This window comes from Podarcis vaucheri, assembly GCF_965113315.1.
Source record: "Podarcis vaucheri genome assembly, chromosome: Z".
Lineage (NCBI taxonomy): Eukaryota > Metazoa > Chordata > Lepidosauria > Squamata > Lacertidae > Podarcis > Podarcis vaucheri.
Genome location: NC_138758.1, coordinates 52,013,220 through 52,027,333, shown reverse-complemented (window position 1 = coordinate 52,027,333; position 14,114 = coordinate 52,013,220). Strand labels below are relative to the sequence as shown.

At 50.2% G+C, this 14,114-nt stretch overlaps 1 protein-coding gene and 1 long non-coding RNA gene across 2 annotated transcripts in view; one reads left to right on the top strand and one right to left on the bottom strand.

Annotated features, from left to right (window-relative positions):
* Window positions 1-14,114, bottom strand: part of LOC309524275 (spectrin alpha chain, non-erythrocytic 1-like) — a 199,323-nt gene that overhangs the window by 180,126 nt on the left and 5,083 nt on the right. The window contains 2 exon segments of the mRNA XM_082208732.1: window positions 6,668-6,784; window positions 9,666-9,806. Of these exon segments, the coding sequence (XP_082064858.1) occupies window positions 6,668-6,784; window positions 9,666-9,806 (258 nt within the window).
* On the top strand, window positions 10,007-10,994 carry LOC309523838. The gene is made up of 3 exons (XR_014215655.1): window positions 10,007-10,070; window positions 10,370-10,412; window positions 10,935-10,994. It is a non-coding gene; the product is annotated as an uncharacterized lncRNA (long non-coding RNA).

Below are 14,114 nucleotides of genomic sequence, written 5' to 3'. Positions count from 1 at the left end.
TTCCTTCCCTCACTTTCTCCTTCCCTTCTTCCTTCCCTCCTCCCTCCCTCCCTCCCTTCCTTCCTCCTTTTCTCCCTCTCCTTTCCTTCCTTCCTTCCTCCCTCCTCCCTTCCTTCCTTCTCTCTCTCCCTCCCTCCTTCCTTCCTTCCTTCTCTCTCTGCCCTCTCTCCCCTTCCTTCTCTCTCTCCTTCTCTCTATCTCTATCCCTCTCTCTCTTTCTCTCTCCCCCTTCCTTCATTCCTTCCTTCTCTCTCTCTCTCCTTCCTTCCTTCTTCCTCTTTCTCCACCTTCCTTCCTTCCTTCCTTCCTTCCTTCTCTCTCTCCTTCCTCCCTTCTTCCCTCCCTCCCTCCTTCCTTCCTCCCTCCCTTCTTCCCTTCCTTCCTTCCTTCTCTCCCTCCCTCCTTACTTCCTACTTACTTCCTCCCTCCCTCCCTCTCACCTGGACCAGCTTCCCAGCAAACTGGTTCACTTCGTTGACTCTCCTCCCTTCTCCCTCCCTCCCTCCCTTCCTTCTCGCCCTCCTCCCTTCCTTCCTTCTCTCCCTCCTTCCTTCCTTCCTTCTCTCCTTCCTCCCTTCCTTCCTCTCACCTGGACCAGCTTCCCGGCAAACTGGTTCACTTCCTTCCCTCCTTCCCTCCTCCCTTCCCTCCTCCCTTCTTCCCTTCCTTCTTTCCTCCCTCCTTCCTTCCTTCCTCCTTCCTCCCTTCCTTCCTCTCACCTGGACCAGCTTCCCGGCAAACTGGTTCACTTCCTTCCCTCCTTCCTTCCTTCTCTCCCTCCTTCCTTCCTTCCCTCCCTTCCTTCTCTCCCTCCTCCCTTCCTTCCTTCCTTCTCTCTCTCCTTCCTTCCTTCCTTCCTTCTCTCCTTCCTCCCTTCCTTCCTCTCACCTGGACCAGCTTCCCGGCAAACTGGTTCACTTCCTTCCCTCCTTCCTTCCTTCTCTCCCTCCTTCCTTCCTTCCCTCCCTCCTTACTTCCTTCCTCCTTCCTCCCTTCCTTCCTCTCACCTGCACCAGCTTCCCGGCAAACTGGTTCACTTCGTTGACTCTTTCCTCCCTCCTCCCTCCCTCCTTCCTTCCTTCCTTCTCTCCCTCCTCCCTCCCTCCTTCCTTCCTTTCCTCCTTCTCTCCTTCCTTCCTCCTTCCTCCCTTCCTTCCTCTCACCTGGACCAGCTTCCCGGCAAACTGGTTCACTTCGTTGACTCTTTCCTCCCTCCTCCCTTCCTTCCTTCTCTCCCTCCTCCCTCCCTCCTTCCTTCCTTTCCTCCTTCTCTCCTTCCTTCCTCCTTCCTCCCTTCCTTCCTCTCACCTGGACCAGCTTCCCGGCAAACTGGTTCACTTCGTTGACTCTTTCCTCCCTCCTCCCTTTCCTTCCATCCTTCCTTCCTCCCTCCTCTTTTCCCCTGCTTCTCTCCTTCCTTGCTTCCTTCCTTCCCTCCCTCCTTCCTTCCTTCTCTCTCTCCCTCTCCTTCCTTCCTTCCTTCTCTCTCTCCCTCTCCTTCCTTCTTTCCCTCCCTCTCTCTCCCCTTCTATCTCCCTCTATCTCTTGTTCTCCTTCCTTCCTTCCTCCCTTCCTCCTTACTTCCTCCTTCCTTCCTTCCTCCCTTCTTCCCTCCCTCCCTCCTTCCTTCTCTCCCTCCCTCCCTCCTTACTTCCTCCTTACTTCCTCCCTCCTTCCTCCCTCCCTTCTTCTCACCTGCACCAGCTTCCCGGCAAACTGGTTCACTTCGTTGACTCTTTCCTCCCTCCCTCCCTTCCTCCTTCTTTCCCTCCTTTCTCTTCATTTCCTTCCTTCTTTCCTTCCTTCCTCCCTCATTCCTTCCTTCCTTCTCTCCTTCCTTACTTCCTCCCTCCCTTCCTCTCACCTGCACCAGCTTCCCGGCAAACTGGTTCACTTCGTTGACTCTTTCCTCCCTCCCTCCCTTCCTCCTTCTTTCCCTCCTTTCTCTTCATTTCCTTCCTTCTTTCCTTCCTTCCTCCCTCATTCCTTCCTTCCTTCTCTCCTTCCTTACTTCCTCCCTTCCTTCCTCTCACCTGGACCAGCTTCCCGGCAAACTGGTTCACTTCGTTGACTCTTTCCTCCCTCCTCCCTTTCCTTCCATCCTTCCTTCCTCCCTCCTCTTTTCCCCTGCTTCTCTCCTTCCTTGCTTCCTTCCTTCCCTCCCTCCTTCCTTCCTTCTCTCTCTCCCTCTCCTTCCTTCCTTCCTTCTCTCTCTCCCTCTCCTTCCTTCTTTCCCTCCCTCTCTCTCCCCTTCTATCTCCCTCTATCTCTTGTTCTCCTTCCTTCCTTCCTCCCTTCCTCCTTACTTCCTCCTTCCTTCCTTCCTCCCTTCTTCCCTCCCTCCCTCCTTCCTTCTCTCCCTCCCTCCTTACTTCCTCCTTACTTCCTCCCTCCTTCCTCCCTCCCTTCTTCTCACCTGCACCAGCTTCCCGGCAAACTGGTTCACTTCGTTGACTCTTTCCTCCCTCCCTCCCTTCCTCCTTCTTTCCCTCCTTTCTCTTCATTTCCTTCCTTCTTTCCTTCCTTCCTCCCTCATTCCTTCCTTCCTTCTCTCCTTCCTTACTTCCTCCCTCCCTTCCTCTCACCTGCACCAGCTTCCCGGCAAACTGGTTCACTTCGTTGACTCTTTCCTCCCTCCCTCCCTTCCTCCTTCTTTCCCTCCTTTCTCTTCATTTCCTTCCTTCTTTCCTTCCTTCCTCCCTCATTCCTTCCTTCCTTCTCTCCTTCCTTACTTCCTCCCTCCCTTCCTCTCACCTGCACCAGCTTCCCGGCAAACTGGTTCACTTCGTTGACTCTTTCCTCCCTCCCTCCCTTCCTCCTTCTTTCCCTCCTTTCTCTTCATTTCCTTCCTTCTTTCCTTCCTTCCTCCCTCATTCCTTCCTTCCTTCTCTCCTTCCTTACTTCCTCCCTCCCTTCCTCTCACCTGCACCAGCTTCCCGGCAAACTGGTTCACTTCGTTGACTCTTTCCTCCCTCCCTCCCTTCCTCCTTCTTTCCCTCCTTTCTCTTCATTTCCTTCCTTCTTTCCTTCCTTCCTCCCTCATTCCTTCCTTCCTTCTCTCCTTCCTTACTTCCTCCCTCCCTTCCTCTCACCTGCACCAGCTTCCCGGCAAACTGGTTCACTTCATTGACTCTTTCCTCCCTCCTCCCTTCTTCCCTTCCTTCCTTCTCTGCCTCCTTCCTTCCTTCCTCCCTCCTTCCTTCCTTCCTTCCCTCCTTCCTTCTCTCTCTCTCTCTCCCTCTCCCTCCTTCCTTCCTTCCCTTCCTTCCTTCTCTCCTTCCTTCCTTACTTCCTCCCTCCCTTCCTCTCACCTGCACCAGCTTCCCGGCAAACTGGTTCACTTCGTTGACTCTTTCCTCCCTCCTCCCTTCTTCCCTTCCTTCCTTCTCTGCCTCCTTCCTTCCTTCCTCCCTCCTTCCTTCCTTCCTTCCTTCCTTCTCTCTCTCTCCCTCCTTCCTTCCTTCCCTTCCTTCCTTCTCTCCTTCCTTCCTTACTTCCTCCCTCCTTCCTCTCACCTGCACCAGCTTCCCGGCAAACTGGTTCACTTCGTTGACTCTTTCCTCCCTCCTCCCTTCTTCCCTTCCTTCCTTCTCTGCCTCCTTCCTTCCTTCCTTCCTCCCTCCTTCCTTCCTTCCCTCCTTCCTTCTCTCTGTCTCCCTCCTTCCTTCCTTCCCTTCCTTCCTTCTCTGCCTCCTTCCTTCCTTCCTCCCTCCTTCCTTCCTTCCTTCCCTCCTTCCTTCTCTCTCTCTCCCTCTCCCTCCTTCCTTCCTTCCCTTCCTTCCTTCTCTCCTTCCTTCCTTACTTCCTCCCTTCCTTCCTCTCACCTGCACCAGCTTCCCGGCAAACTGGTTCACTTCATTGACTCTTTCCTCCCTCCTCCCTCCTCCCCTTCCTTCCTTCTCTGCCTCCTTCCTTCCTTCCTCCCTCCTTCCTTCCTTCCTTCCCTCCTTCCTTCTCTCTCTCTCTCTCCCTCCTTCCTTCCTTCCCTTCCTTCCTTCTCTCCTTCCTTCCTTACTTCCTCCCTCCCTTCCTCTCACCTGCACCAGCTTCCCGGCAAACTGGTTCACTTCGTTGACTCTTTCCTCCCTCCTCCCTTCTTCCCTTCCTTCCTTCTCTGCCTCCTTCCTTCCTTCCTCCCTCCTTCCTTCCTTCCCTCCTTCCTTCTCTCTGTCTCCCTCCTTCCTTCCTTCCCTTCCTTCCTTCTCTGCCTCCTTCCTTCCTTCCTCCCTCCTTCCTTCCTTCCTTCCCTCCTTCCTTCTCTCTCTCTCCCTCTCCCTCCTTCCTTCCTTCCCTTCCTTCCTTCTCTCCTTCCTTCCTTACTTCCTCCCTTCCTTCCTCTCACCTGCACCAGCTTCCCGGCAAACTGGTTCACTTCATTGACTCTTTCCTCCCTCCTCCCTCCTCCCCTTCCTTCCTTCTCTGCCTCCTTCCTTCCTTCCTTCCTCCCTCCTTCCTTCCTTCCTTCCCTCCTTCCTTCTCTCTCTCTCTCTCCCTCTCCCTCCTTCCTTCCTTCCCTTCCTTCCTTCTCTCCTTCCTTCCTTACTTCCTCCCTCCCTTCCTCTCACCTGCACCAGCTTCCCGGCAAACTGGTTCACTTCGTTGACTCTTTCCTCCCTCCTCCCTTCTTCCCTTCCTTCCTTCTCTGCCTCCTTCCTTCCTTCCTCCCTCCTTCCTTCCTTCCCTCCTTCCTTCTCTCTGTCTCCCTCCTTCCTTCCTTCCCTTCCTTCCTTCTCTGCCTCCTTCCTTCCTTCCTCCCTCCTTCCTTCCTTCCTTCCCTCCTTCCTTCTCTCTCTCTCCCTCTCCCTCCTTCCTTCCTTCCCTTCCTTCCTTCTCTCCTTCCTTCCTTACTTCCTCCCTTCCTTCCTCTCACCTGCACCAGCTTCCCGGCAAACTGGTTCACTTCATTGACTCTTTCCTCCCTCCTCCCTCCTCCCCTTCCTTCCTTCTCTGCCTCCTTCCTTCCTTCCTCCCTCCTTCCTTCCTTCCTTCCCTCCTTCCTTCTCTCTCTCTCTCTCCCTCCTTCCTTCCTTCCCTTCCTTCCTTCTCTCCTTCCTTCCTTACTTCCTCCCTCCCTTCCTCTCACCTGCACCAGCTTCCCGGCAAACTGGTTCACTTCGTTGACTCTTTCCTCCCTCCTCCCTTCTTCCCTTCCTTCCTTCTCTGCCTCCTTCCTTCCTTCCTCCCTCCTTCCTTCCTTCCCTCCTTCCTTCTCTCTGTCTCCCTCCTTCCTTCCTTCCCTTCCTTCCTTCTCTGCCTCCTTCCTTCCTTCCTCCCTCCTTCCTTCCTTCCTTCCCTCCTTCCTTCTCTCTCTCTCCCTCTCCCTCCTTCCTTCCTTCCCTTCCTTCCTTCTCTCCTTCCTTCCTTACTTCCTCCCTTCCTTCCTCTCACCTGCACCAGCTTCCCGGCAAACTGGTTCACTTCATTGACTCTTTCCTCCCTCCTCCCTCCTCCCCTTCCTTCCTTCTCTGCCTCCTTCCTTCCTTCCTCCCTCCTTCCTTCCTTCCTTCCCTCCTTCCTTCTCTCTCTCTCTCTCCCTCCTTCCTTCCTTCCCTTCCTTCCTTCTCTCCTTCCTTCCTTACTTCCTCCCTCCCTTCCTCTCACCTGCACCAGCTTCCCGGCAAACTGGTTCACTTCGTTGACTCTTTCCTCCCTCCTCCCTTCTTCCCTTCCTTCCTTCTCTGCCTCCTTCCTTCCTTCCTCCCTCCTTCCTTCCTTCCCTCCTTCCTTCTCTCTGTCTCCCTCCTTCCTTCCTTCCCTTCCTTCCTTCTCTGCCTCCTTCCTTCCTTCCTCCCTCCTTCCTTCCTTCCTTCCCTCCTTCCTTCTCTCTCTCTCCCTCTCCCTCCTTCCTTCCTTCCCTTCCTTCCTTCTCTCCTTCCTTCCTTACTTCCTCCCTTCCTTCCTCTCACCTGCACCAGCTTCCCGGCAAACTGGTTCACTTCATTGACTCTTTCCTCCCTCCTCCCTCCTCCCCTTCCTTCCTTCTCTGCCTCCTTCCTTCCTTCCTCCCTCCTTCCTTCCTTCCTTCCCTCCTTCCTTCTCTCTCTCTCTCTCCCTCCTTCCTTCCTTCCCTTCCTTCCTTCTCTCCTTCCTTCCTTACTTCCTCCCTCCCTTCCTCTCACCTGCACCAGCTTCCCGGCAAACTGGTTCACTTCGTTGACTCTTTCCTCCCTCCTCCCTTCTTCCCTTCCTTCCTTCTCTGCCTCCTTCCTTCCTTCCTCCCTCCTTCCTTCCTTCCCTCCTTCCTTCTCTCTGTCTCCCTCCTTCCTTCCTTCCCTTCCTTCCTTCTCTGCCTCCTTCCTTCCTTCCTCCCTCCTTCCTTCCTTCCTTCCCTCCTTCCTTCTCTCTCTCTCCCTCTCCCTCCTTCCTTCCTTCCCTTCCTTCCTTCTCTCCTTCCTTCCTTACTTCCTCCCTTCCTTCCTCTCACCTGCACCAGCTTCCCGGCAAACTGGTTCACTTCATTGACTCTTTCCTCCCTCCTCCCTCCTCCCCTTCCTTCCTTCTCTGCCTCCTTCCTTCCTTCCTCCCTCCTTCCTTCCTTCCTTCCCTCCTTCCTTCTCTCTCTCTCTCTCCCTCCTTCCTTCCTTCCCTTCCTTCCTTCTCTCCTTCCTTCCTTACTTCCTCCCTCCCTTCCTCTCACCTGCACCAGCTTCCCGGCAAACTGGTTCACTTCGTTGACTCTTTCCTCGTGCGCCGCCAGGTCCGTCTGGAACTCCTCAAACTTCTTCTGCAGCACTTCCACATGCTCCAGATCCTGGCCCAGTTCCTCCGAGGTGACAATGGCTTCCTGGAAACAGGAAACAGGAAGCAGGGGTCAAGCGCGACAAGCGCCATCGCACAATCGGGACCAGTCGTGTGTGTGTGTATCTGTGTGTGTGTTTGTGTGTATCTGTGTGTGTATCTATGTGCATGTGTGTATATGTGTGTGTTTGTGTATAAACGTGTTTGTGTGTATATATATGTGTGTGTGTATGTGTGTGTGTATGTGAGTGTGTGTGTGTATATATGCTGGGGTGTGTGTGTGTATGTGTGCTTATATATGTGTGTGTGTATATGTGTGTGTTTGTGTATATGTGAGTGTGAGTGTGTGTGTGTATATATGCGTGTGTGTGTGTTTATATATGTGTGTGTATATGTGCTTATATATGTGTGTGTATGTGTGTATATGTGTGTGTGTGTGTGTATGTGTGAGTGTATATATGTGTGTGTGTATACATTTGTGTGTGTGTGTGTTTGTATGTTTGTGTGTGTGTCTGTGTGCATGTGTATGTGTGTCTGTGTGTGTATAGGTGAGAGTGTGAGTGTGTGTGTGTATATATATGTGTGTGTCTGTGTATATGTGTGTGTGTTTCTGGGTGTGTGTATATATGTGTGTCTCTGTGTGTGTCTCTGTGTGTGTGTGTGTATATGTGTGTGTGTATACATTTGTGTATGTGTGTATACATTTGTGTGTGTGTTTGTATGTTTGTTTGTGTGTGTCTGTGTGTGTATATATATATGTGTGTGTGTGTGTATTTGTGTGTGTGTGTATATATATGTGTGTGTGTGTGTGTGTATATGTGTGTGTATATACAGATATACATGTGTGTGTGAGTGTATATATGTGTTTATATATATGTGTGTGTTTGTATGTTTGTGTGTGTGTGTCTGTGTGTGTATATAGATATATATATATACATGTATGTATGTGTTTGTGTGTGTGTGTGTATATGTGTGAGTGCGTGTGTATATATATGTGTATGTGTGTGTGCAAATATATGTGTGTTCGTGAATATATGTGTGTGTGTATGTATATATATATATATATATGTGTGTGTGTGTGTGTGTATATGTTTGTGTATATATGTGTGTGTATATAAATGTTTATGTGTGTGTGTATCAATGTGTGTGTGTATATGTGAGTGTGTGTATATATAATGTGTGTGTGTACATATGTGTGTGTGTAAGAGCAAAATAACAGAGGGATCATCGAGGGATCGATCGATCGCCAATACCTTGTCATTGTGTGTGTGTAAGTGTGTATATATGTGTGAGTGTGTGTATATATGTGTGTGTGTGTGTGTGTGTGTGTGTTCGTGTATATATGTGTGTTTGAGTATACATGTTTCTGTGTATATGTCTGTATATATGTTTGTTTGTGTGTATATGTGTGTGTGTGTATATATGTGTGTGTGTGTGCGTGTGTATATGTGTGTGTAAATGTGTTTATAAAGGAGTTTGACCCCCTTTTCCTGGGTGTGTGTAGGTGTGTGTTTGTGTATATATGTGTGTGTGTACATGTGTGTGTGTGTACACATGCGTGTGCATGTATATATATGTGTGTTTGTATAAAGTGTGAGTATATATATATGTGTGTGTGTAGATATGTGTGTGCGTACATGTGTGTGTGTGTGTGTGTGTGTGTATGTGTGTATGTATATAGATATATGTTTGTGTGTGTGTGTATATCTATGTGTGTGTGTATATATATATATATGTGTGTGTATATGTGTGTGTATACATGTTTGTGTGCATATATGTTTGTGTATATATGCATGTCTGTGTGTGTGTGTATGTTTGTGTTTAAATGTGTTTGTGTGTGTATACATGCATGTATGTATATGTCTGTGTATATATATATGTGTGTGTGTGTGTGTGTATATGTGTGTATGTGTATATGTTTGTGTATATATGCATGTGTGTGTGTATATATATGCATGTGCATGTATATATATGTGTGTGTGTGTGTAAATGTGTGTGTGTACATATGCGTGTGCATGTATATATATGTGTGTATGTGTATGTGTGAGTATTATATATGTGTGTGTGTGTGTATATATATGTGTGTGTGTTTGTGTAGATACGTGTGTGTGTACATGTGTGTGTGTATATATGTTTGTGTGTATATGTGTGTGTGTATATGTGTGTGTATGTATGTGTGTATATATATATGTGTGTGTGTATATATGTGTGTGTGTAGATATGTGTGTGTATGTGTGTGTATATGTGTGTGTGTACATATGCGTGTGCATGTATATATATGTGTGTATGTGAGTATATATATGTGTGTGTGTATATATATGTGTGTTTGTGTAGATATGCGTGTGCGTACATGTGTGTGTGTATATGTGTGTGTATGTATATAGATATATGTTTGTGTGTGTATATGTGTGTGTGTGTGTGTGTGTATGTATGTATGTGTATATATATGTTTGTGTGTATATGTGTGTATATATGTATGTGTGTGTATGTGTGTGTGTGTATATATGTTTGTGTATATATGCATGTATGTGTGTATATGTTTGTGTGTAAATGTGTTTGTGTGTGTATACATGCGTGTATGTATATATGTGTATATACATATGTGTGTGTGTGTGTATATGCGTGTACATATGTGTGTATGTGTATATGTTTGTGTATATATGCATGTGTGTGTGTATATATGTGTGTGCATGCATATATGTGAGTGTGTGTATATATGTGTGTGTATAAATGCGTGTGTATATGTGTGTGTGTGTGTATATATATATATATTTGTGTGTGTGTAAATGTGTGTATATATGTATGTGTGTCTGCGAATATATATATATATATATATGTGTGTGTGTGTGTGTACACATATGTGTGTAACAGCAAAATAACAGCAATATCCATTCCTTATCATCGAGGGATCGATCGATCGCCAATACCTTGTCATTGATCCAGTCCATGACGTCCTCGCATTCCCGCAGGTATTGGACCAGTTTCTGGGCCTGGAGGAGTTTGACCCCCTTTTCCCGTGTCTTTTCCAGGAGGAGTTCCCACAGGCGGTGGAGTTCCTGCATCCGGGTCTGGAAGGGGGGAAACGGCGGCCGTCAATCAATCAATCAATCAATCAATTGATCGATCAATCAATCAATCAATTGATCGATCAATCGATCAATGGAGCTGGTTGGAAATCAAAGGCGTCCGTCAGTCGAGCGGCAGTTGAGAGGGCAAATAAGAGGAAGTGAGGGGAAAGGAGAGGAAGTGAGGGGAAATGAGAGGAAGCGAGAGGGGAAAGGAGAGGAAGTGAGAGGGGAAAAGAGAGGAAGTGAGAGGGCAAATGAAAGGAAGTGAGGGGGAAAGGAGAGGAAGTGAGGGGAAGTGAGAGGAAGTGAGGAGAAATGAGAGGAAGTGAGGGGAAATGAGAGGAATTGAGAGGGCAAATGAAAGGAAGTGAGAGGGGAAAGGAGAGGAAGTGAGAGGAAGTGAGGGGAAAGGAGAGGAAGGAAGTGAGGGAAATGAGAGGAAGTGTGGGGAAATGAGAGGAATTGAGAGGGCAAATGAAAGGAAGTGAGAGGGGAAAGGAGAGGAAGTGAGGGGAAGTGAGAGGAAGTGAGGGGAAATGAGAGGAAAGGAGGGGAAAGGAGAGGAAGTGAGGGGAAATGAGAGGAAGTGAGGGGAAATGAGAGGAAGTGAGGGGAAATGAGAGGAATTGAGAGGGCTAATGAAAGGAATTGAGAGGGCAAAGGAGAGGAAGTGAGGGGAAGTGAGAGGGCAAAGAAGAGGAAATGAGGAAAAATGAAAGAGGAAACAAAGAGGAAAAGGGGAAATGAAAGGAAGTAAGGGGAAGCGAGAGGAAGTGAGAGGGCAAAGAAGAGGAAAAGAAAGGGCAAGTGAAAGGAAGTGAGAGGGCAAAGAGGAAAAGAGGGAAGCAAGAGGAAAAGAGAGGGCAAATAAGAGGAAAGGAGGGGAAAGGAGAGGAAGTGAGAGGGTAAAAAAGGAAACGAGGGGAAACGAGAGGAAGTGAGAGGGTAAAAAAGAGGAAAGGAGGGGAAAGGAGAGGAAGTGAGAGGGTAAACAAGAGGAAATGAGGGGAAACGATAGGAAGTGAGAGGGTTAAAAAAGAGGAAATGAGGGGAAATGAAAGGAAGTGAAGGGAAAGGAGAGGAAAAGAGGGGAAAGGAGAGGAAGTAAGGGAAAGGAGAGGAAGTGAGGGAAAGGAGAGGAAGTGAGAGGGTAAAAAAGAGGAAATGAGGGGAAATGAAAGGAAGTGAAGGGAAAGGGGAGGAAAAGAGGGGAAAGGAGAGGAAGTGAGGGGAAAGGAGAGGAAGTGAGAGGGGAAAGGAGAGTAAGTGAGAGGGCAAATTAATGGAAGTGAAAGGAAAAGAGAGGAAAAGAGAGAACAAATGAGAGGAAAAGAGGGCAAATGAGAGGAAGTGAGAGGAAGTGAGGGAAATGAAAGGAAATGAGAGGAAATGAGGGGAAGTGAGGGGAAACAAGAGGAAGTGAGAGGGCAAAAAAGAGGAAGTGAGGGAAACAAGAGGGCAAATTAAAAGAAGTGAGGGGAAAGAAAGAAGAAAAGAGAGGGCAAATAAGAGGAAAAGAAAGGACAAGTGAAAGAAAGTGAGAGGGCAAAGAAGGGGAAAGGAGAGAAAAAGAGAGAGAAATGAGAGGGAAGGAGAGGAAGGAGAGGAAAAGAGGAGGGCAAAGGAAAGGAAATGAGAGGAAATGAAAGGAAGAGAGGGCAAAGGAAAGGAAGTGAGAGGGTAAATAGAGGAAATGAGAGCAAATAAAAGAGGACAAATGAAAGGAAACGAGAGGGCAAATAAGAGAAAGGAAAGGACAAGTGAAGGCAAGTGAAAGGAAGTGAGGGGCAAAGAAGAGGAAAAGAGGCGGGAAAGGAGGGCAAATGAAAGGAAGTGAGAGCAAACAAAAGGAAATGAGAGGAAATGAGGGGAAATGAGAGGAAGTGAGAGGGTAAAAGAGGAAATGAGGGGAAATGAAAGGAAGTGAAGTGAAAGGAGAGGAAAAGAGGGGAAAGGAGAGGAAGCGAGAGGGGAAAGGAGAGGAAGTGAGAGGGGAAAGGAGAGGAAGTGAAAGGAAAGAGAGGAAAAGAGAGAACAAATAAGAGGAAAAGAGGACAAATTAGAGGAAGTGAGAGGAAATGAGGGGAAATGAGGGGAAATGAAAGGAAATGAGGGGAAATTAGGGGAAACAAGAGGAAGTGAGAGGGCAAAAAAGAGGAAGTGAGGGGAAACAAGGGGGCAAATTAAAAGAAGTGAGGGAAGAAAGAGGAAAGAGAGGGCAAATAAGAGGAAAAGAAAGGACAAGTAAAAGGAAGTGAAGGCAAGTGAAAGGAAGTGAGGGGGCAAAGAAGAGGAAAAGAGGGGGAAAGGAGGGCAAATGAAAGGAAGTGAGAGGAAACAAATGGAAATGAGGGGAAATGAGAGGAAAAGAAGACAAACGAGAGGAAACGAGAGGGCAAACCAAAGGAAATGGGCAAAGGGGAGGAAACGGGCAAAGCAAACCAAACGAGAGGGCAAACGAGAGGAAATGAGAGGGCAAACGAGAGGAAACGGGCAAAGCAAACCAAACGAGAGAGCAAACGAGAGGAAACGAGAGGGCAAACCAAAGGAAACGGGCAAAGCAAACCAAAGGAAACGGGCAAACGAGAGGAAATGGGCAAACCAAACCAAACGAGAGGGCAAACGAGAGGAAACGAGAGGGCAAACCAAAGAAAACGGGCAAACGAGAGGAAACGGGCAAAGCCAACCAAACGAGAGGGCAAACGAGAGGAAACGAGAGTTCAAACTAGAGGAAACGGGCAAACGGGAGGAAGTGAGAGTTCAAACGAGAGGAAATGAGAGGGCATTCCAGGAAAAGCCAGGCTGGCACCCTCCCAGGGAGGCAACGCTCCACCTACTCGCAGGTGCGCCCCCACTTGGACGACGGTGACGATGGGGCGCTGGGCCGTTCGGTAGGGCGTGAAAGACTGGGGCGCCGAAAGACGAGAGGTTAGGGGGCCGAGGCGACAGGACACCCCCCAAAATGCGCGGTGTTGGGGAAACTACAACTCCCAGACCCCACCTCCTCCCTTCCTGGCCCCGCCTCTCCTTCCCTGACTCCACCTCCTCTCCCTCCCTGACTCCTCTCCTTCCCTGACTCTGCCTCCTCCCTTCCTGGCCCCGCCTCTCATTCCTGACTCCACCTCTTCTCCCTCCCTGACTTCGCCTATCCCTGACTCCACCTCCTTTCCCTCCCTGACTCCGCCTCCTCCCTTCCTGGCCCTGCCTCTCATTCCCTGTCTCCACCTCCTCTCCCTCCCTGACCCCACCTCCTCTCCTTCCTGGCCCCACCTCTCATTCCCTGACTCCACCTCCTCTCCTTCCTGGCCCCGCCTCTCATTCCCTGACTCCACCTCCTTTCACTGACACCGCCTCTCCATGAGTCCACCTCCTTTCCCTCCCTGACTCCGCCTTCTTGCTTCCTGGCCCCGCCTCTCCTTCCCTGACTCCACCTCCTCTTCCCTGACTCCGCCTATCCCTGACTCCACCTCCTCTCCCACCCTGACTCCGCCTTTTCCCTCCCTGATTCCACCCTCCTCTCCTTCCCTGACTCTGCCTCCTCCCTCCCTGACTCCACCTCCTCTCCTTCCCTGACTCCGCCTCTCCTTCCTCTCTGATTCCTCTTTCCCTGACTCCGCCTCCTCTCCCTCCCTCTCTCCACCTCCTCCCTCCCTGACTCCGCCTCCTCTCCCTCCCTGACTCCACCTCCTCTCCCTCCCTCTCTCCACCTCCTCCCTCCCTGACTCCGCCTCCTCTCCCTCCCTCTCTCCACCTCCTCCCTCCCTGACTCCGCCTCCTCTCCCTCCCTGACTCCACCTCCTCTCCCTCCCTCTCTCCACCTCCTCCCTCCCTGACTCCACCTCCTCTCCCTCCCTCTCTCCACCTCCTCCCTCCCTGACTCCGCCTCCTCTCCCTCCCTGACTCCACCTCCTCTCCCTCCCTGACTCCACCTCCTCTCTCTCCCTGACTCCGCCTATCCCTGACTCCACCTCCTCCCTTCCTGGCCCCACCTCTCATTCCCTGACTCCACCTCTTCTCCCTCCTTGACTCCACCTCCTCTCCTTCCCTGACTCCGCCTCCTTTCCCTCCCTGACTCCTCTCCTTCCCTTACTCCGCCTCCTCTCCTTCCCTGACTCCACCTCTCCCTGACTCCGCCTCCTCTCTCTCCGCCTCCGCCTCCTCTCCATCTCCTCCCTCCCTGACTCCACCTCCTCTCCCTCCGCCTCCACCTCCTCCCTCCCTGACTCCGCCTCCTTTCCCTCCCTGACTCCTCTCCCTCCCTCTCTCCACCTCCTCTCTCCCTGACTCCACCTCCTCTCCCTCCCTGAC